General features: G+C 39.4%; 1 protein-coding gene across 1 annotated transcript in view; it reads left to right on the top strand.

Annotated features, from left to right (window-relative positions):
* Nucleotides 1–22,488, top strand: part of DTWD2 (DTW domain containing 2) — a 65,684-nt gene extending 43,196 nt beyond the window's left edge. The window contains exons 5-6 of the mRNA XM_058043922.1: nucleotides 17,674–17,802; nucleotides 19,946–22,488. Of these exons, the coding sequence (XP_057899905.1) occupies nucleotides 17,674–17,802; nucleotides 19,946–20,116 (300 nt within the window). The 3' untranslated portion in view covers nucleotides 20,117–22,488. The remainder of the gene's footprint in view (nucleotides 1–17,673; nucleotides 17,803–19,945) is intronic.
* The last annotated feature ends 1,488 nt before the right edge of the window (nucleotides 22,489–23,976 follow it).

Here is a 23,976-nt window from a genome sequence, read left to right as displayed (position 1 = left end):
TAAAAAAGTTCCTCCTAATTTTCAGCCTAAACCTCCCCTGGGGCAGCTTTAGACAGTGTCCTCTTGTCCTGTTTTTAACTGTGTGGGAGAAGAAACGGAGCCCCACCCGGCTACAATCTCCTTTCAGGGAGTTGTGGAGAGTGATGAAGTCTCTCCTGAGTTGCCTCTTCTCGAGGCTAAACACCCTGCGCTCTCTCAGCTGCTCCTCCTGTGACTTTAATAGTCTTTAATATGATTATTACATTGATTGCGCAGGGTACTCCATGAACTAGCACCCTCTGGAGAAGCGCATTATCCCAGGATGTTTTGCATAGCCACAACTGAGGAAGGGGTCTGCAGGCTTTTGAATCTCCTCTGCAGCATCTGCTGCTGTTGCAGAGGACATACAGAGAAGGTATTCAGTTACCTTGGAGAAGCTGATGCAGTAGTTTGAGAGAAGAACTAGCCATTTATCACAGTTCATGTGGTGGTGTATTGTGTGAAACAATCACAGGCCACTGTGGGTGAAGCCGCTTCTGTTTATGAGAAGATAAGCACAGCATAGTGGGGAGAGATGACTAAACTCCTGCTTTTGGCTTTCTACTCCTTCAGCACTTCAGCACCAAATAAGAATTGAAAAAGTTAACCTGAAAACCATAGATATAAAAAGTAGACAATCTATCCCAAGTGCTTATTGTTGCATCAGAAGTAGGTAGTACAGAAATTATTTTTATTTATGGATACATATTTCTGGATCTCTGTTGTAAATCCAGGAATATGCTATTCCAAACCTGAATGAATTATTTCTACTACCTGATATTGTTTTCCTTTTTGAAAAATACAGTGAAAGTCTTTGGGTCATCATACTTTTGTGGGATAATTGTAGAAAATAAATACCCATCCTTTAAAAATACTTGGAAAGTGCTACACAGTGGTGGTTGTCTTTGCTGGCCACTTTTTGGAAGGGATGGGAACTAAAGAGAAAAGGTTTACAGGACTTCCTGGATAGTATGGTTTACTTATTTCTTATTATTTTTGCCATCTTCCTGGTCTTGTGGCTGCCCAAGGTGCAGCCAGCAGGGTCCCTGCCTGCCCTGCAGCTCCCTCCTTCCCCTCTCTTGGGATGTTTAGAGATTATCCAGGGCTAAATGTGGTGGGATCTGAGGAACTGTGTGATTGTTTTGGTGCTTTGGTGGGCTTTGCACTGAGCCGTGTGCCCACTGGCAGAGAGATTGGTCATTTGGATGAAGGCTTTGAGTCCCTTATTTGTTGTATGTGTTTGCACCCCACCCTGGACCTCCACGACGTGTGCTTGTCCCAGAGGTGCTGTGCTGCTTTCTGTGTGAGGCCTTGTCCATGAGTCCTGCTGGCACACATCTGTCCTTTCTCATCTGGCTCACCTCTGGGGAGGGCACCACAGAGTCCTCCCCTTGCCTTGTCTGCCCTGCTGGCAGTGACTCAGCCCTAGGGGGGGCTCAGTGCCCTCAGGGCACATTGGCTCTGACTTGGGGTCAGCAGAGGTTTTGCACCTCTTGGATTCTGGTTTTCTTGGTGCCTATGTGCTCCCTCCTCAGAGGAGAGGAGTCTTGGGTCAAGAACAATGCATATCAGTGTGTGTGGTGAGACTGAGCAGCAGAGGCACTGGGAGCTGTACCATGCCATGCTGATGCCAAGGGGACTGTTCCTGCACAGGTTCTGGAGCAGCTCTCACCACCTCAGTGTCATCACATTTTATTTTGAGAATATTGAGGGGTGGGAAAAAGAATTCATATTCTGGTATTCAGGTACAAATAAATAATTTTAAGTTAATGTGGAATGGTGCATGGAAACTGTATTTCCCTCTAATTTTTAGCTGAGGCATGAATATCAATCTAGCCAGCAGTAAAGAAAAATTTTATTTTTGACAGTCAGGTATGGGGCATAAAGTGTAGTTCACTGTTAATTTTTTTTTGCTTTTTCTTCCTATGTTGTTATGTGTAACTTTCTAACCTAATAATCTGTAATGCTTTGACATTTTGTAGTGACAAAATACTTTGTAAATATCTCAGAATATTTTCATGAAGTTAGTGTTCCAGTTTTAATGGTACCATTTGCACAGACTGTTTAACTTCTTGTTTCTGCCTTAACTCACTGTTAGTCTGAATGGTGTGTCTACTTGTACATGAGTGGGCTCAGTTTAAGGCTGGGGGAAGCTTTATATTCATTGTGACTTTTCAATTCTTTGTCGATGCACTGTTCTGCCACTCATTGTGCATAATAATGTCAGCAGCATTGTGCCAACAAATTATCCTATTTATGCATTCATCACAGCATTGCTGTTATTCATATATTCAATACCTCATTTTCTTTTTCCATCACGCCTTCACAATTTCTAACACATCTATTTTGTTTTCCTCATACTTTCTTCGCTACATGAAAATTGGTATCATCATCTGAAATCTGGTTTCTTACAGCAAATTTTTAACCTTTGAGCTTTACTGTTTAGTTCAGCTTGCACTGTATGCTTAAATCTGCTTGACTAGTCATGAGCATTTGTAATGTATACTTGTATTGTCAAGCACTGGTTCTCAAGCAAGTTGATGTTTTGATATCCAACTTTAGATTATGCTTGGGATCTCTTGCTCTTCCTCTCTCTCCCTTCTCCTCCTTCCTTCCCTGAGGTGGAATTTATTTTCTAACCAGTTTTTTTGGAGCCCAAGATGTCACTTTTGAAAGAGTTTAACAGATCTGTCTGCAGTCTTGCTTGAGCTTTTAAAACATAAGAGGTAGCTTTGAGATCAGGGAGTTATCATTAAATCTGACTTACTGTAACTACTCCTTTAACATTTGAAAATAATTTGTGTATTTCTTCTCCTGCAAGAGAATTCAGATGCCATATTGAGAATATATGGCAGAACCATCCAGAAATTGCAAGAATGTACGTGTAAAGACAAATTGTTATTCAGAGGTTTTCACAAACACTGCCTATACCATCATTTTAGCGAACATTTAGAGATTTGGAGACTAGAGTTTTTTATCAATATCAAGAGCATCTATTTGCAGTAACCCTTTAATAGTCAGAAAATATTTCAACTGATGCAAAGCAGGCCTTCTACATGATCATTTTTAGTAAGGGCCATGTAACTAAAAATGGTTATTATAATTTTGTTGATCTATTCACACAGCTGCATCAGAAGAGTGCTAATCTCCTGTGTGTTAGACTGCATTATGTGTATATAAGGTCATGCATGACTATTCTAAGGAGGAAAAGTCATTCCTCCAATGCTCAAAACTTCCAGGACAATCGATGCACATGTTCTTGAAATGAGGATAAAGTATCCAAAATGATCTTTTGACCACAAAATTTATGTTCAGCTCTAGAATTGTCAGTTTTCTGAGGACAGTCATGTGTCAGCGCTTTCTTACCCAGTCAACAGCAAAGACTCAGAAAGTCTTAACATCACAGTTTAAGATTATCACAGTCCTTGATGATTGCATGAGTACTGCATGTTGTTGGCTGTGTTTCTGCTTATCCTTTCACATATCTAGGTACACTGCACTAATATTAATAATTTAGTGGAAAATCTGATTAAGAATAGGATTAGGAGATCCAGGGCAGTATTGGTCTAGCTCAATGCAACTGTTGAAAACAGGTGATGTATCTTACAAATTTACTGAAGCTGTTTACGTACCTGCTTCATGGCTCCTTCAGAAGCAATCTGACTGATTCAGTGCAAAGGTTACTTTTTGCAGATCCCTCACCAAATACCCTCAATAGAAATAAGTGTCATACAAAGAAGTGCTGTCTTGTTTAAAAAAATGCTAAACAAGGCATTGGTAACTGGTCTGTTTTCATAGTGACTGTAATTTTATTTTACGGTTTGTAGAGAAATTGTTAGTGCAGCCTGCAGTGAATCCAGGTTGTTCAGCATATTCTGAAGTAATACCAAAGGTATACTAGTTAAGTGACAAAATGTCATCATGGCAGTAAGTAATTGAAAGTGGCAGTGATAACACAGTGGGGAGTTCTATAAGGAGTGTGAATTTCAGTAACTGGACATTAATACAGTACAGATACAGTACAGGAAATTCACTGTAGATAAATGTTAATGAAAGCATATTAAAAAACTTTTTTTTTTTTTTTTTTACAACTGGGCAATTTACTTGTCAGCAATGTGATTTTGGGATTATAATTATAAATTTGATGCAAAATTTAGTGCCCAAGAGCTAGATGCACGTCTGCTTGCTTGAATGCACACATGCTGTTCCGTTCAGACCAGAAGCCTCCTATTAAAAAAAGGGCACAAAAATTCACAGACAACTAGAAGAAAACTCAGGCCTCTAACTACATTATCTGTGTACATTTTGGACTTTTCATATAGAGAAGACAACATTTCAAATCCTGAACCAGATTTGGAATTGTTAAATTGTCATGCACTTCGGCAATACCACTGATGATAAGATTTTTCCTGCATTGAAATCTTTGCACAAAATACACCTTGAACACTTCTTGTTGTAATACAAATTGAAAAACTGTTGGTGCCGTACAGAAATTCTTTTAAATGTTAATTGGAACTGGGATTCCAATTTGCTGATCTTCTGTTTAGTAGTAGTAATGAAATATGATGACTGATTAACTTTATGCAAGTCTTTCTCTTAATGTGCAGTCTTTGTAGATTTAATTCCATCACATGTAAAGTAATGCGTATAAAGCCCCAAAAAAACGGCTCGGCAAGCTTCTTAAAGGGGGTCACATCTACTCAGAGTTAGATGCATAGGAGAAATGCTGACAAGATATCCTCAAGCAGTCAAACACCAAAAAAAGCTTTAATGGCAGCTTCAGAAAAGCAGAGAATGCTGGCAAAAGTTTAAAGCAACATACAATCAACATAAAACACTTCGCAAAGCATTAACTTGGTGCCCCATTCAATTTAACAGCCCATCCCATTTTAAGTTTCTCAAAACTCCAGGAAGAGGAAATTAGAAGAAGAAAGAGAGAAAGACAGAAAAGCTGTAGAAAAGAGGATACACTTCTGGTTTATGGCGTTCAGCTGATAGGAAGTCCAGCAGGAAATAGAGCCAAGACGTGTGCTTGCTTTGTGTCCTGGCTAAGCTACCCTTTGGCTTTCCTGTGCCCTTTCCCCAGGTGGATCTTCCCTCATCTGGCCGCTCTGGGGCAAGACTGGGGCTCCAGGGCCAGGTGTGGAGTATTGCCTGTGTTGTGCCAGGGAGTGCTGGCCCCTGTAGGGCTGGGACACAGGCCCAGAGCAGGGTGTGCGGTGCAAGGCATCACCTCATCAAAGGCAAGGCCCAGCCCAGGATGCGCCTTTATGCTCCATGCCCCCGAAATGTTCCAGCCAGCAATCTGCCCAGTCTCTTGGATACCCTCTCCTGTATTTGTTTGTACCTGAGTTCATTGCAGCTCACCCTACTTGCTTTCTACTGTCTTGGCAATTAGTTCAGAGTCTTCTGTAGTGTATACAAAACTTTCTTTTGCAAATTGTAGAACCGTAGAATGGTTTGGGTTGGAAGAGACTTTAAAAATCCATCATCATCTAGTTCCAACCCTTTCTACAGTGAGGGAACTACATCAGAGGACAGGACTACAGGAAAGGGCTACAGGTGTCATCTATCTGGACTCCTGTAGAGCTTTTGATAGGGTCCCCCACACCTTCCTTTTCTCTAAATTGGAGAGATGGATTGGATAGGTAGACTGTTAGGTGGATGAGGAAGGAGGTGAACAGTCACATCCAGAGGGTAGTGGTTTAGTGAGGGTCAGGGGCTCAGTGTTCCAATGGGAATCAGTGGCAAGTGGTACCCTCAGCGGTCTCTGCTGGAAGCAGTGTTATTTAGTGTCTCCAGTAATGACACAGACAAAGGGATCAAGTGCAACCACAGCAGATTTGCAGATGACTACAAGCTGAGTGGTGGGATGACACTCCTGAAGGATGGGATGTCATTCAGAGGCATCTGAATGAGCTCAAGAAGTGGACCTGTAGAAGCCTCATGAAGTTCAACAAGGCCAGGTGGAGGGGTCTGGACTAAATGACCCTTGAAAAGTCCCTTCCAATTAAACTATTTTATGATTCTGTGAAAATAAATAAATAAACTGAGATTTTGATGTCTTCCTATGTATGATGGGCTTTCAGCTCAGGTATAGTAGCCAAATTTTGCCCAGAGTAGTTAAACATTTTCTTAAATTCAGTTTACCCCAGTTTTCCTATTGAATTTAGGTATTCTTCATTATACAGTTTGATGGCCTTGAAAAGAACTAGAAAAAATGTGATCTGCTAGTAGGTAAGGTAAATGCTACCATATGCTTTCTTCCTTAAACATTTTTTTAAGCTGTTTGCTCATATTTATATGAGATCCTAGGAATCCTGTGGTAAAATGAATCATCATAAAGCTGTTAAAATAGGTTGTACATTTGCTCCCTATTAAAGGTAAACATAGTGGTTTTGAGGCAAGACCCTCAGGATGATTTATGAACTTGTTTGTGGCAATAAACTGCAAAGTTTCAAGGTACTACACAAATGTTCTTAGTCAGCACTGCATTTGTCAAAGGGTCATTCCTGCTGAGTTTATTTACTCCCTTCTGTCTGACCTTTTCGTGACATTCTCTCCCTGTGCATAGGATGGGTACAGTCTGCTAAACATAATTCTATTTGCAAACAATATAATCAGGTTGTTAAGAACACTTACTGTTAAATTAAAATACCATAGTACTACAAAAAAATCCTTCAAAATGCTTCACTGTCTTCAATACAAAGGGAAGGTGTACAAAAGGTGTTAATGATGACAAGAAACTGTGTTGTTTCACCTCATAAACTGATTAATTAAAAGCAATGATACCACTTCATAGTTGATGTGCTGTCTTTTGAAAAGGCTCTATAAATTTGAAATGTCAAGGTTATATTCTGTCTAGAACTCCAGTCAATGGGAGAGAACTTCAGCAATTTGTCAAGCAGGGGGAGCTTTTCTTATTCTCAGCTTCTGAGAAACATGGCCCAAATCTGTTACAGTTTGGAAGATGTGATTAAATATTTAGTAAACACTTAGGCATTTCTGTTTCTTTTCAATTGTTCACTGGCCATCATGTAATATGCCTGAGTAGCTGTCAACACAAACAGGTCCTTGAGATTCCAGAGGTTTGATCTTTCACCAAAGTCAGTCACATCAACATCTGTTTAAAGAATTCTTTGCCAACTTACCTTGTTGCTCTTGTCAAAACTTCGTGTTGTGCAAAGTGAGTAGCAGTTACTGGATTCTGTTTGTGTGGCCTCTGTGGGGTAAGCGTGGATTCACAGGTGGTATGGGATGTCTGAGAGTAAATCCTATCAAACCGCTTGCTTGAAACTGTCATCACAGGGATTCTTTGGGAGAGCATTCTTAACCCTCTTCTGTAGGAATCAGTGAAGAGATGTGCCAGCTATTCTCAGGATTTCACTGAGCACTAACAAAGAAGAAAAGAGCTGCTCACAGAGTATGGAAAGCAAGGGACAAACTCTTGCCACTCCTTTTATTTAAAAGAAAAGACATTAAAAAAACCCCTTCCTCTACGGGTCAACCTGCTTTTCAGTTGAAGTGGTGCCACTGAAGTTACTAGGTAGAACAGTCTCATGGGCTTCCCCTGAAGGGTTAAATGCTAGACAGGAAGTCATAAAATGCCACCTGGTTTAAAGTAAATTACATGGTAGATGTGATGAAATGCTAAAGTGTCAAAAGGTGTAGGACACTGAATTGTAGTTGGCTGTAGGGTCTTCTGTCAGCAATTCAACTTGCAGCAATACCAGAACTATCAATACAAAATTAATGCATAACTTAATTTGCTCAGCTATGCACTATGCATAATTTCTTTTTTTCTTTTTAATTTCTTTATTTTTCTGTTAATGACGGGTAAAGTCATGAATGAGTTGGTGAAGAAACCGTAATGTTTTGAGGTTCATTGAATAGTTATATCATATTATTTAACAGTAAGTGGGGTTTGTCATCTAATCCTCTGTTATATTCAGATAAGAAAACTTTATTTGTGAATTTGCCATTTTCAAGCCTATAGGAATAAGGAATGAATAGCGTTTTGTTTCTGAAAACATGTTCAAAAATCAGAGGAATTTCGTTGATGGACCAAGCAGTTACTCTAAAGTGTACTCGGCCATTTACATAAATTCCTTCCAGAGAAAGTTAAAATTTCCTTCTAATGTAGTTAGTGCCCACAGAAACATGTAATACAGTTTATGTTGTATAGCAAACTGTCTAACACCTTGACAGTGGATTACAATTAATGTAAAAGCAGAAATATAAAACCATTTGTTCATCTTCACACAGAAAACACCCAGAACAGAAGTAAAAGCAAAATATCAAGTCACTATTGTCATCTGGCTGTATCTTAATTGACTCTTATTCTGATTGCTCTCTGAATTTTTTATAAAATCTCCTATTCAATGAGATCAGGAGATGTAGAGAAAAATACTTTTTCTCATCTCGATAGTTACGAGACTTCAGTAAGTGATTTTATGAGGGCTAAATAATAAATAGTGCCAAGTAGTAAATGAGGTTTTTTACAGTCCCCTTTTATCTTTATGCTTTTTTTCACTCTGTTTTTATTTGTTACAGTTTACAATTTGCATGAGAGAAATTCAATACTAAATTTTGCCATAGAACCTAAATAAATGAACAATGCCCAGTTTAATTCTGCAAGAGAAAGAAGTATGATCATGAATAAAAAGTGCAGGTGGGCAGGAGACAAATCAGAAGCCAAGGCAACAAAGACCAGCCACAGTGGTTGCAGCAGGGAAAACTGTAGTAAGGCTGGTCCTGGAAAGTATGGATTCAACCATCCATCTGTACTCATGGAAAAAAAACCCTGCACTTTCACTGACTTGTTCCAAACACATTTCTTATCTATCTGTGTATGACACTAGTGTGTTATTTACTAATAGTGATTTTACTAATAATCCCACAGGGTAGCCTAGTTGTCCTTAGAGTGGAGGAGGCCCTATGAGCCTTGGTAGTAAATTTTTGTTTGTGCGTTATATTGGTTTTTCTCCAACTGTGCAATTTTTGCTGTAGCAAGAAAACTTGTTTTCATTAAGTAAGTAGTTCATAACCTATCCTGTGTATAATGACATGTAAGATAAACATAATCATTAACAGCTGTTACATATTGTGAAATGTTTGATGTGTTAAGTTTGTAGCTGCTGTCTTATTACTACCAAAACATAAAAAACAAAATTGAACTCAAGACAACAAAATGTTTTATGCTAGGACTGTTAGAAATTGCTGTTTAAGAAAACTGAGATCAAAGAGACAGAACTGGGAATTATTTTGGGTCAGGATTGTAGGCTTAGTTGAGATATGATGCGGAGCAATCAACAGTATTCTGTCCATGTGACATTTAGGTTAATTTGAATGACATTGGTCATTGACATTTTTCTGGTAAGTATGTATTTATTACCTCTCAATACAGTGACATTTTCTTTTTGACTGAAAGGTGTGAGATGATTTACCAGATGCCAGATGTGTATGTTTCTTTAAATTAAGCCAAGTAGGGCAAACATTGCATCTGAGGACCATTTATTGGTAATGAGAAAGCAAGATAAAAAGGAGTTACTCTTCCAAAGAGGGCTAGAGAAGAGAGAGCAAGAGGAAGAAAAATGGGATAGAGGGAGAACAGAGGGAAAGGGAGAGCATTACCACTGGAGGTCAGGGAGTGCTGTCTGTGTCACGGGCACGGGCTGTGGATGGCTACTGTGGCGATGGGCAACCAGACACAAGGGGAGGGGTGCTCACAAGGGAGAAGGTCCAGCAATCTGGACGGAGTCGCGGTGAGGATCACGGCTGTGGGCAGGCTCGGAGGCAGGCTGGGTTGGACACAGGTGGCTCAGGCAGGGAAGCAGAGGTGAAGCAGGCAGGGCGCTGGTCAGGGCACAGGGCAGGGCAGATGCGAAGGCGAGCAAGAGCCAGCGAGGACAGGAGAGCCAAAAGGCTGGGGCCAGGGCAAAAGTGTAAGGCTCAAAAACCCTCAACTCAAAAGCAAGTTTCGACAAGCAAGTCTCAAAAAGCAAGTCTCAAAAAAACCCAGATCACCAAGCCTCAAAAGCAAAAGGACAGCCCCAGGCCAAAAACCCACACTCAAAAATCATGTTTGAAAAGCCCCCCAGGAGTCAAAAGACAAAGAACAGAACGGCCCCCCAGAACTTCTTGTGCAGTTACTTTTTATGCCCTGGCTCCTCCCAAAGTTCGTCCACCTGCTGACAGGAGACCATTGGCCCGATGTCCCAGGGCAGTCCATTGGCAGAGACCTTTTGCCACTGATGGAGAGTGTCTCTGGGGTGCAGTGTCTGTGGTGTCCCCCTGCTGACTGCCTGCACCCCGTGAGACATGAAATGGCTGCCAAGCAGGGTCCCCCCAGGGACAAGGCTTTCCTCCATCTTCTCCTAGCTGCCTCCTGGACATGTGCAGCCTCTCTCCCACATGCCTCTGACAGCCATTGTTGAGGCATAACAAAACTGAACTGATTTCCTCACACTTGGGCAGGAGCTTTTTTTTTTTTCCTTTTCTCTCATAATTGTTGTCAAACCCTTCGACAGATGTCTGAATATCCAGGTGCTAGAACAATTCAGGAGCATTTGCAAATTTTGTACCATTTTACCCATGCAGATATTCTCATGGGATAAGAACATTTTGTAAAAGGTAAACTGGAAATATATTTAATTTTTATTGAATTTGCTTTCCAATAGCTAGATTAATTGAAGATTTTTTTATTCTTTTACTCTTTTTTTTTTTTATATTCCCTTCTGCCCTTGCCAAAATTATTCTCAGGAGCTTCTTCTGCTGCTTTTCCTCTGTCCAAGGAAGTGCCTACTGCTCTTCCCATACAGTAAGAAAATAAGAAATTACACAAAACAAAAATAATTGGTAGGTTCCAAAGAACAGTATCATTGCATTGATGCTACATTTTGACACTAAGGTATTTAATTTTCATTTTCAATTTTCTGATATTTTCAGGTAGTTATAGTTAAATGGCTGTAACAAAGCAAGTAATTAATTTTTCTTTCTTGATTTCATGACCCCATTCTCTGCGTTCATACTCTGCACACTGAATTTACTTGCCACACTTTCCTCTTTTATTAATTATTAAAAGAATAGTGCTGCATAAAATATTGAACTGTTGGCTGACATTAATTTTTTAAATGTAAGCAGAGCAAGAGAGATATTACCAGAAATAATTTCTAGATTTTTTCTTCTCCAAATACAAAAAAATACAATGCCTGGAAATTAACTGGAAATGCATAGTCATTTTACGAGGTGGCATGAATAGCCTATATGACATGCACTTAAATATAATTATTTTTCCATAACTTAATGGCAGTATTAAATTATTTATTTCCTTAGTTATAGGTGAAATTGTGCAATTACAAAAACTGAGACCATAACCAGATGGTATTTCAATTATTTTTTGCAGAATATATAGTCCAGATATTCCTAGATCAGTCCTATCTTCTCTAATGGTTTACCTGTGAATATTTTCCTTTCCTTACACTTTTACTGTCTGTTAGCTCTTAGTTTTTTTTGACATTTTTATCTGCCTCATGCTGTGTTCTTTTACAGGAGATAAAACTGTTCCTTTTGGGTTAGAGCTGCACTTATGTGCACTTGGACTTTATTTCAGTTACTTGTTTTAACTGAAGGCCAATCTATTTAGCTTTCTTTAAGGATAGCAAGGCCTCCTGGTTGGTGGTGTTTTTTTGTTTCTTGCCTTTTTTGGGGGGATCGGGGGTGGGTTTTTCGGTTTTTTTTTGGTTTTTTTTTTTCCTTTTGGGTTTTTTTTGCTTCTTGTACTTGTAAATATTCATACAAGAATTGAATGGGATTATACATGTCCCTCAGGGCTGATACTGGGGCTGATGCTGTTAACACCTTTGCTGGTGACAGGGACAGTGGCATCGAGAGCACCCTCAGCAAGCTCCCTGATGGCACCACCCTGTGTGGGGCAGGGACATGCCCGGGGCCAGGGGTGCCAGCCACAGGGACCTTGGACAGGCTTGGAAAGCGGGACTGTGGGAACATCAAGAAGTTCAACAGAGTGCAAGTGCAAGCTCGAACACCCGGGTCATGGCAATGCCAGGCACACCCACAGGTCGGGAAGAGAAGTGATTGGGAGCAGCCCTGTGGGGCAGGACTTGGTGGGGATGGCAGATGGAGAACTCCACACGGGCCAGCAGTGTGTGCTCACAGCCCACAGAGCCAGACCTGCCCCGGGCTGTGCCAAAAGCAGCGCGGCCAGCAGGGTGAGGGAGGGGATGCTGCCCCTCTGCTCTGCTCTGCTCTGCTCTGCTCTGCTCTGCTCTGCTCTGGTGAGACCCCACTGCAGGGCTGTGTCCAGTTCTGGTGTCCCCAACACAAGGAGGACACGGAACTGTAGGAGCAAGTCCAGAGCAGGAACATGAAGTCAATAAACAGACTGGAGCACATCCCCTACAATGCCAGGCTGACACAGCTGGGGATGTCCAGCCTGGAGAAGGGAAGGTTGTGTGGAGACCTCATGGCAGCCTTGCAGGATCTGAAGGGGCCTGCAGGGAAGCTGGAGAGGGATCCTTCATCAGGAACTGCAATGACAGGACAAGGAGTAATGGCTACAACTCATTCTTAGGTAACCTGTTCCAGTGTCTCACCACCCTTGGAGTAAAAATTTCTTCCCAATATCTAGCGTGAATTTCACTCTTTCACTGTACCCATTACTCCTTGTCCTGTCATTACTATGTGTCTCCAGTTTAGAGGCAAGGATGTCCTGTGAAACAGTGTCCAAAGCTTTGCATAAGTACAGGTAGACAGTGCCAATTGCTCTGCCCTTATCCACCAGTGCTCCCTTATCCACCAGCAGCTCCATCACAGAAGACAGGATTTCCCCTCTGTAAAGCCATGCTGGCTCTCTCCAGTCTCCTCTTTGTTTTCCATGTGTCTTAGCATGGTTTCCAGGAGAATCTGCTTCATAAGCTTGCCTGGCAGATGAGACTTCTCTGTAGATCCCTAGATCTTCTGCTTTCTATTTTCAAAAATGGAGTTTATGTTTCCCTTTTTCCAGTCATCAGAGTCTTTAAAGTCATGCCCTCATGGATTGAGTGTTTTGTGACAGGTATCTACTTTTTCAGACTCTCCATTTGTGACAGTTGCATGGCAGTTATTCCCTCCAGTATTTTAGAAAGAGAGTGCTCTTAAGATGTCAGTTTAGATTAAAGCCAAGGTTTTGAACAAGATAATTTATTTATATTCTTGATTTAAATTTCAGTAGCCTGCTGAGACTAAATTTACTCAGCCTGTCTTCTCCAGCACAAAGTTAATTTTACTAACTGCATGAAATTTCTGTAAGATACGGAAAACTGTTTTGACTTACAGTTAAAGGATGCTTGTGCAAGCCGGATACTGAAAGATCTTACCCTGCTTGTCACCTTTCTTCTGTCTGAGGTTGTTTTTGCAGTAGCTTCCAGACAATGCTCTTACTGCCTTTAGCACCTTGAAAGCAATTTTTTCTTAGGTTCTAGAAGGATGGGCAAGATAGCAAGATGTGATTGTACTCTTTCTGAGATTTTTTTTGGTGCCTTTTGAGTTAGTTTAAAGGAATGGCTAATTTTTTTTCTGAAAGGTATTTATTAATATGACCAGTAACTAGTGCCTATGTTAAGCAGGAGGACAGATGGTACTTTCTTCCTTCATTCTTGAAAAGTTAAGCAAATTAATTCCCAAGCTGACATTCAGATTTTCAAAAGACACTATCAACATAAAGAGGAAGGGATCTTAAGTATTAAGTTTTTTATAGAAGCCACAGAAAAATATGTTATGCCTCTGCCTTTTTTGAGATGCCTGTAGGACAGGAAAGAATTGTTTCGTGTGCCCTGTGAGACAGATGTACTAACTTTTTTGAATTCTTGGTGATGCATTATTTTCCAAGTATAATTTTGCATAATGTTGGGTTCTCTTGGAGAGTAAAGCTGATGAGGATAAAGCTGGTAAGAGTAGTGATGAAGAAATTAACACAGAAAAGATAGAAAGATACTGATATTAAGGAGAGGACTTAAAGCTTTCTGCTAGACCTCCAGTTCTATTATTTAAAATAAAAGCAGAAATCAGTTTCCTGTTTTTACTGACTTAAATTTTTAAAATTTCAAACAGCAGGTCTTTGACCCCATCAAGGCAACACTTTTGCTCCTATCAATTTTGAACAGCTGAAGAAGATCAGCTGGGTCTTTAGTTGCCTGGAGCATGTTCAAGGAAGACTCAGGAAGAAAAACTCTGCCCCCAAGAAACACTGAAGGGTCACAATTTTTTCTGTGGTTCAAATCCTTTGTAAATGCTCAAAGGCTGTAGCATTTGCTGAGGGAATGGTGCATTGGCAGATAAGCCAGTGTTAAGTTAGTGTAACAGTTTGTGAGATTTGCTGAAATTCAAGCTTTTGAAGCAGGAGTCTTCAGTTACAGATAGAAATGAAACTTTTTTTTATGTGTTGCTTCCTACTTCTGATGGCTTGGAAATTAAGTCCCCAAACTCCTTCACACTTACAAAGAACAGATACACTAATTTAAGTGTCTTGGGTGAATCCCAGTGAGTAATTGCATTCAGATTATCTAAATTTCTCTCTAGTTTGACTTGGTTGAGATAGTTTCCATCTTCTTTCTTTTTATTTTTCTGAGCAATATTAAACTGGCTGCTGTTTTTTCAACTTGTCATTTCTGTATTTTGATAGAAATTGATATTATTCCAAAGTGTGCATATGATTTGCAAATTACTTTGAAGCAAAAACAGACAAGTTGTTGTATTGTGGTATCTGTCATTTTATGGAGAAGCACTTCTAAAATGTCATAATTGTTATTTTGAAATGTACTTAAACAGGTTCTTTTTGTGTAGTCATTTTGAACTGAGATTTTGAAGTCTGGTGTAGGAGGCAGATAGTCTGATTTTGTTTAAGTTAACTGTATGAATACTTCTGTAAATTCGAACTAAATTTGTTCAGCTGGATTTGAGATACACAGGTGACAGATAAAGAATTAATGCACATAGATAATGCAGAAACTTGGATGAGATTGTTGCAATACTGTATCTGAAACTATTAACTGCACAAAAGGCAGTGCAAGTTTAGACCTCTTGGGGAAAAATGAAATAAGTCATCTTCCTACCCGATCAAGTCTGAGAACATTTAAATATTTCATATGTCTAGGCATTTTTTCCAAGAAGATATCTTCCTGAGTCTGAAATATTTAGTAACTATGCTAATTTGTTTTGGTTTCTGTATTGTTTCTGCTTTGTTTTTCCATTCAGTTTATGCTCTGAGTGGGTGGAGTATTGTATTTTTTATTGGTTCAGTAAGTGTATCTAGTTTCAGATGGGAGCTTTGCTGAGTCTACCCAATTTGCAGTAGACAAAGACTACCCTGACTGTATTTCAGGTGACTAGGGATGATTTATTTAGGTAGTGCTGCTTTAAAGAGTAGGGTAAAATGCATGCTGAAAGAAGCCTAAGAGACAAACTGTAGCTGGCAGTTGTCTTGATCACGTATTCTTCCTCTGATCTCCACCACTCTCTATGGTATTTTAATCTTATCCCAAGGAATATGTAATTTTTCAGAAAAATGGTTGGAGACACTTGTTTCCATCCTTTCTCTTTCTACTCAGGGAAGAAGAAACTTAGTTGCTGCTGCTGTTGCTAGAAAGTTGCCCTTGTGTGCCTTGTCAGTTGTTTGAGAGCTGCACTTACACACGTTTTGGCTCCATGGTTGTGTGGCAGCGTGCAAGCCTCTTTTCTTTATAGAAGTTGCCTTGCAATGATTGATAAGTTTTCTTTCTCTGGAATGTTGATTATTTCAAGTGTTTTTCAGCATGAGGCCCAAGGAATGAAGTATAGAAAGCAGCAGACAGAACTATTCCTAACTCGTAGGAAAAAAAGCCTCATGGCGCTGTCCAAGGAGGGGGAAGCCAGTTCCATCAGGTGGTTTAAGCCTCTGGAGAGATACTCCATGAAGAATGTAGCTCTCAGCTGTTGAGAAAAAGTGTGAATATATGTCTGCTTTGCTGCTCAAGACATGTCTTGGAGATGTGATGGACTGAGTTCGCTCTGTTTTTTGATACCTAGGTAGAAGTTTCTAAGTAGGGACCACTTCTTCCAGCATAGTTTTCTGTATACTTCAAATAACTAGGCTTCCTATGCTGTTGTGGTGAAGACATGGTCACAGAGAGAAGGCATAAAACCAAATAACACCTTGAGGAGTAACAAATGAAAATACTATCTTCTATTTCTTTTCATTACCTACACTGATGTCTACATTTTTTTTCCTCTGAAGTAATTTTATTCTTTTCTGGTTTTTCCATGCTGAATTGAAGAAGATAGGCAAGAAAAGCTTAATTTTTCTGAATTTTCCTATATTTGAGTAAATTGACTTTTTATAGCTAACTTGCTTGTCCTTTCCAGAATGCCTTTTGCTCTTTTCTTGTTTCCTTTTTTTATTTTACTATTTTAAATTTCATTTAAATTGGGACAAGTAAGGCAGTGGAATTTCATCTTACTTATTTATGTCTCTTCAGCAATCTGGAATTTTTCTTTTATAAATAGGATACCTTGAACTTTAAGGCATGGGTAATTGCTTGTAAGAGAGATGAAGGAAAATAAAATATTTCAAATAAAAGGAAAAACGAGAAAAATGGAGGAGGAAAGTATTGAATAAATTGAGGAATGGTGAAAGACTTCTTGCAGGCAAAATGGGAACAATATCATGGACATGGGGGATCACTTACTCATTCTTTCAAGGAGCAGAAAAACAAAAGACAATTCATGGGATGAGTTTAAAAAAAAAGAAAATTAACTTATTCTTTTATAATGATGTGTCTGGGTTTTTTGTATTGCACTACAATGTTGGAAAAAGAACTGAGAATTTTTGATTAAGAATATTGACAATATTGCTAAAACATTATTTGTTTTGCAAATTGCATTTTAGATATATGTGGAGATGGAAATCTTAGGAATACAGGAATAATATCTGAATTTTCACACAGAGTCAAGTAGTGTAAATTGGGTGTTGTTTCAACCACTGTTTAAAAATTTGGTAAAAGCTTTTGGAGCTGTTGGTTGAATTAAATTTCCTTTTCTTAAAATCCTTTAATTTTCAAGATAGTCTAAAGTGTTTATTACTTCAGGCAGAGCCAGTAAATTATTTTCAGACAGGATTCCGAATAGTTCTAATCAATCTAATAAACCTAATTCGTTGTGTGAATAAATAGTTTATAGAAGTCTGAGATTCAGAACTTTGACAAATAATATTTTGCCAAGATATAAAATGTTAATCACTATATGGCCATTGTAGCTTGCATGTTTGTGTGTGTTTAGAGTAATAAAAAAAAGCGTAAGTGAATAAATCTGTTTTTTTATAGCATATATATATGACAACTGAAATCAGTTGCTGAAATTTCACTTAGTCTTTCTCTAACAAAAAATTGTATTTCCTTTGCACATTCATACAGTTACAGTTTTGCAGTTTTTATTTGTGATGGTGGCTCACGTGTATTACACTGAACAGTAGCATGGCAATGGCATTTGGAAGACCAAAAAGAAAAAAGAAAAGAAGATGAGTGAACACAGAGGGAAAGGGGATGTGTTTTGCTCAGTATAGAGAATAGGTATCTCATGTGTTATCCTGGCCCGTTTATTTTACTAGAATTTGCTGTTTTTCAGGTGCAGTTAAAACCCAGTATTTCAAGTCAATATGTAATTCGTACACAACCAACAAACACCTGTCTGTCTACTCTTGAATGTGCAGCTGTTGCTCTTTCCATCATGGAAAAAAATAAGAGTATACAAGAGGTACGTAAACTTAAATACCTGAGTTTTTCTTTTATGAATGGTACAGGGGCAGCAAAGGTACTTAGCTATTAATGTAGAACTTGACAGTTAAAATCTTAATGACATTTGTAATAGTTTTGTTGCATAGCAAACTAAAACAAGAATGCAGCAACGGATACCATTTTTCATTTATTAACTCTGGAGCGTTCAAATTACTGTGGCTCTTTCACGTTGTGCTCCAACAGCGAACACAGCAAAGTGATCTTTAACCCTGAAAAACCTAATTCATTTTGTGACAGGAGATAAAGTATGTTACTGCATGGAAAGAGGTAAATTGTTTTCTCCAAAAACTAGACAGCAGAGATGATCTGAATACCCTCTTACAGCTATCTTGAAGATTAAATGCTTTTTTAAGCCAGGTCCTCTGATCTCCTGCATTCCTCAGTCATGGAATGTAACCCACTGGGTTATGTCTGCCTACCAGCTGGCTCACAACTCTTACATGTCACTGGAGGAATTTGGGGCTTAATAGTTCTTTAGTTTAAGTTTATCCCAGGTCAGAGAATACTAATTGGACATTAGCCTTTCCTTGTAAAGTGTGATCCCACTAGTCTGTGATGGAAGAGGTCATTAAGAAAATGTCCTTCTTAATCTTTTGTTGCTGACATTAGTAATATCAATTTAATAAGCCCTCTGAAAAACACCTACAAGTACTTTTACACCACTGACCCAAGTCTGCAATTCAACTGTGTACCCAGAATTCAGTAGTGAATGATCTGTGAAAAAAGATTTAAAGCCCATCCGTGTACCCCCTACATGCTAGTCTTCACCCTGGAGTGCTCATACTGCCCTCCATCAGCTAGCTAATATTTTCGTATATTAGCTATGAAACATTTGCCTACTAAAAAAGGTGCCGAGGTCAAAAATTGCTCCTGCAGCTGGGATAACATATAGTATGCCATCTCTGTGTCTGCCTCTGTGACACTAGACTCACCGTAACGTTAAATTAATTGGATATAAAACCCAGATTTGGACAAAGTGTATGGACACACAACAGAATAAGGCTCAGAAATTGGAACTCCAAGTAAAGAAGGTTTTCAAGAACTTGTGTATATTTGTGGGGTTTTATATTTACCTTTCCTTTGTTGTGCTAGGACAACATATTTTTCCTTCACTAGAACTTCTGTCTTACAGTGAATGCTTAGTTAATGTCTATAGTTACCAGTCTTATATTCTGATTCACCCCTACCACTGAGAATTGGCCCAGCCTATTTTTCAAAGACAGAATTTCTGTTTTCTCTAAGCATTGCAGTAGCCAAGAGCTACATTAATGCATTTTTTATACCATCTCTGAACTGAGTGCTATTCCCAGCATATGAGACAGTGAACTGAAGTTGAGAGCCATGGAAATTATAACCCTGCTGGTTTGGTAACCAGTATGTCACTTAATTTTCCTGTGTGCTCTTAAGAGTCATATTTTTCTCAGTAGAATCTCAGCTCCTGCTGACTGCAGTTACACATGTGATTGCTTTACACCTTTACATCTGCACATGGGGCCCCCCTGACTTAGCCAGGCAACCAGAAAATTAAGAGTCTACAGTTAGGGACCACTTGAGATACCTTTGGTTTGTGTGGCTTCATTAATCCTACGCAATACCTCTGGGCAGAAGCAGGGACACAGTTGTGTCTCCAGGATTGCAGTCCAGGTACCTTGATGGTGAGTCCCTCCTCTCTTCCTAAAACCCTGCCTCAAGAGATTTTTGTGCAAGCACAAGCAGCTTAGTTATTGTGACTTATTTTATTGCAGCTTGTTGACCGAGCCGCAGTAATTGATTGTAGTCCATTGCTGAGGTCAACTCAAAGCCATAACTTACAGTAATGTGGCTGGGGCTGAAGTCAAGATTGAGTGGTTCCAAAGGAAGGAGTGAGGGATGGCACCATGCAGGTCATGTATGACTGCTCTGTGATTCTTTTCAGTACATCTTCTGTTCACCTTTTGTGTCTCCAAAGGGTATATTTTAACAGCATTTATCATCCAAATTGTATTTTATTAGCATTTTTAAGTAGTCATTGAATTAAAAAAAATGGTAATGATTGATGTCTCTAAAATACCTTTCTAAAAGCTTGGGTTTCTTTTGTCCCCCACCCCTTCATGTTTCTGCAGACTATACTCCATCCACTTCAAGCTTTATGCTCTTTCCAACTTCAGCATGGTGCCCAGATCCATCACAGCAAGGAACATCTTCTCAAAAATGGCTTATATGACAAGCCCATGCCAAAGAATAAACGCAAACTCAGAAGAATGGAGCTTCTGGTGAATAATGTTAAAATATAAGAAAGCTGTACTGACTGTACAGAGGGATTTATTTGCAGCTAGCAAATGAATATGAATCTAGATTTGATATAAACAGTTGACTATACTCTAATAAAACACCTTTTAGGTCCTTCTTCGGCAAGAGTTTATCTACCAGTTTGACAAACAGTAATGGACAAGCTTTTTCATTTATGCACTAACCCAGGTGCCTTTGTTCAGATGATGGAGGAGCATTCTCATTTCCTGTAGAGAAGAGGAAGAAAACTGAACATAATTTAGAGTTATGTTATCGCTTGGGTGTCAGATATGATCCTCAGTATGACTGGATGAATTTATTTTGGAGAGGCTTTTACCAGTACAAAAAGAGAAGAAATGTGAATATGTATGTGATAGAATGGTAAGGCCTCAACAGTTAGAATTATGTTGAATATTACTGAGGTTTTTATCTTCAGTATCTAACTACAGTAGACTTTCAAAGCGTAATTCCTGATATTCTTTAGTTCAGATGAACATAAGGCATGTTATTTGGACAGTTCTTTCTAACTTTGAGATTTTTATTTCCTCTGTAATTAGAACTCCTTTTTGTAAATTTACTTATTTTTTTACAATGCAGTCAGGTTTAGTTTCTCCCAGAATTAATTTTTAAATTAAGTCTGCATATGTTTTTACAAGAAATTGAACAATTCTGACTTACGAAAAGAAAAGTAGAAATCGTGATTTTTGGAATTATAACTCAGGTGCTTTGCCTTTTCTTGAGCAAAAATTAGTCTTCCACAGATGGGGAGATGTTGTGGATGTAAATATATCATACCCATACTCTGACATACAACGATTATGCTACTAAAGGAATTAAACAAGCCCAGTGCAAACTACTCTGTAAGAAGTATGATGCAATGACAAATGATTATATCTGGTTACAGCCACCTAACATAATTATAGATCCTCTAGGCTTCACGTGTTTAGTTTTTAACTTCTAACAGTGATATAAATGTACTTCTTTCTAATGGGAATTGCTAGAAGCAGAAGAATTGGGTATTTTTACAGGCTTTCTGAAATAATATTTATGATCTGGAGGGAAAAGTAAAGTGAAGTAAAGGTTCTGATAGTCCTTTCTTCTACATAGATGCCTCCTGTATTTAAGAGATTAAAATGATAATTGTTTGTCTTTACTGTCAGTTCCCCTCTAGGTAACAACATGAAGCTAATTGGGGACTAATTAGTCTTAGAAAAAGATATTTTGTCTTTAATTTATGATCTGTAAGACAAGAAACTACAGGAGTGTGGTGGAGGTGGGATGAGGGTATGTGTAAGCACAACTAAATGAAAGCTTTTCTGCAATTAATAAGAGAGGTCAAAATTAGGTCAGAGATTAGCTAAGAAGTTTTAGTTGACCCTGAGCTAATAGTGACCTTTTGTTTAGGCACGGATAAACAATATAATTTGTCTGGCTATGTGAGCAAAGCTTATATAACCTTTTCCTCTTCTCCCGGTCCAGATAAATCCGGTGTCTGTCACTAAATTCAGCAAAGCTGAATTAGTTTTGACAAATCTGAAGCAAACCAGTCTCATATGATTAATGATAGCATAGATGCACTCTTGTTCACATTGGAACAGAGCAAGGGCATGTTTATTCCTGTAGCACACCAATCTCCAGGCTAACTTGGAGTCTGAAGTTGGAGTCTTGTGTAATTTGTGTGCAGAGCCTTGTGTGGGATGCTGTGTCCACTTACCTGCTGGACTGGTAATCTTCCTTCCCTGTGCCCTGGGATATGGTCAATAATTCCTTGAGGAAACATGGGTATCAATTAAGCTTTATTGTTCATGTCATATTTACATACATGGATGATGTTTGCATTTGATGTTGTATACGTTAATTTAATTTACCTTATTTTAAATTGATCTCCAGAAGCAGTGTATCTTTTGGCTTACATTTTGAAGTTTATTTTACTAGGCAGAAGATTTAATGTGTCTTTACATAATATGTGAGTTTATATTATAGAAATACTATAGAAAGAAATTTGTATTACAGCCTGGGATTCATAGCCATCTGCAAAATGCCTTAGAATTAGTGAACCCCCCAGTTATGATTAATCTGCAAGACGGATCACTACCTCTAGCATCAAGAAGAAAAGAAGGGTAATTGTAGTAGGTGATTCCCTCCTGAAGGGAACTGAGGGCCCCATATGTTGACCAGACCCATCGCACAGGGAAGTCTGTTGCCTCCCTGGGGCCCAGGTACAAAATATCTCTGAGAGACTTCCTGGGCTGATTCAGCCCTCTGATTATTACCCACTGCTGATACTCCAGGCTGGCAGTGATGAGATTGAGAAGAGGAGTGTCAAGGCAATTAGAAAGGACTTCAGGGTACTGGGTCAGGTAGTTGATAGGGCAGGAGCACAGGTAGTGTTCTGCTCAGTCCCTTTGGTGGCGGAGGAAAATGATGAAAGAAACAGAAGAATCTGCATCATCAACAAGTGGCTTAAGGGTTGGTGTCATCAGCAAAATTTTGGATTCTTTGATCATGGGGAAACTTTTACAGCATCTTCTCTGCTGGAACCAGATGGGGTACACCTCTCTGTTAAGGGCAAAAGGTTTTTAGCTCATGAACTGGCAGACCTCATTGAGAGGGCTTTAAACTAGGTTTGAAGGGGGAAGGGGAACGAGCTGAGCTACCTGGAAACAGGCCCAAGAATTGCAAGGCTGAGTTAGGGGTGAAGTCAGTAGCCCAGATGAGGTACATTTATACCAATGCACGCAGCTTGGGCAACAAACAAGAAGAGCTGGAGGCCATGGTGCAACTGCAGAGCTATGATGTAGTTACAATCATGGAAACGTGGTGGGATGACTCACATAACTGGAATACTGCACTGGATGGATACAAGCTCTTCAGGAGAGACAGGAAAGGAAGAAGAGGTGGAGGGGTGGCCCTTTATATTAAGCAAACTTTTGATGCCATCGAAATTGAAACAAAGGAAGATGGAGTTGAATGTCTATGGGTAAGAATAAAGGGGAAGGCCAAGAAGGCTGACACCATACTGGGAGTCTGTTATCGTCCACCCGACCAGGAAGAAGAGGTAGATCACTTATTCTAAAAGCAGCTAGGTAATGTTTCAAGATCATCAGCCCTTGTTCTTGTGGGTGACTTCAACCTACCAGACATCTGCTGGGAACTTAATACAACAATAAAGAGGCAGTCCGGGAAATTCTTAGAATGTATGGAGGACAACTTTTTGTTGCAGCTGGTGGGTGAACCCTCCAGGGGAGGGACTATGTTAGATCTGCCGTTTGCGAACAGAGATGGGCTGGTGGGAGATGTGGTGGTTGGAGGTCGCTTGGGGCAGAGTGATCACGAAATAATAGAGTTCTCAATATTTGGTGAAGTCAGGAGGAGCACCAGTAAAACTCTTGTATTGGACTTCCGGAGGGCAGACTTTGGCCTGTTTAGGAGACTTATTCAGAGCGTCCCTTGGGAAGCAGTCCTAAAAAACAAAGGAGTTCAGGAAGGGTGGGCATACCTCAAAACAGAGATCTTGAGGGCACAGGAACAGACTGTCCCTGTGTGCTGAAAGATCAGTCAGTGGGGTAAATGTCCAGCCTGGCTGGGCAAGGAGATTTTGGAGGAACTTAAGAATAAAAAGAGGATGTATCAGCGTTGGAAGAAGGGTCAGGTTTCTAAGGAAGTATTCAAGAAGGCTGCTAGAGCATGCAGAAAAAAAATTAGGGAGGCCAAAGCTCAATTTGAACTTAGAATGGCAACTTCTGTAAAGGATAATAAAAAATGTTTTTACAAATACATTAATGGTAGAAGGAAAGGTAAGACCAACCTTTGTTCTTTATTGGACAAAGGAGGGAACTTAGTATCTGAAGATGAGGAAAAGGCA

Source organism: Melospiza georgiana, chromosome Z (genome assembly GCF_028018845.1).
Source record: "Melospiza georgiana isolate bMelGeo1 chromosome Z, bMelGeo1.pri, whole genome shotgun sequence".
Classification (NCBI taxonomy): Eukaryota; Metazoa; Chordata; class Aves; order Passeriformes; family Passerellidae; genus Melospiza; species Melospiza georgiana.
This window is presented reverse-complemented; position numbering and strand designations above follow the sequence as displayed.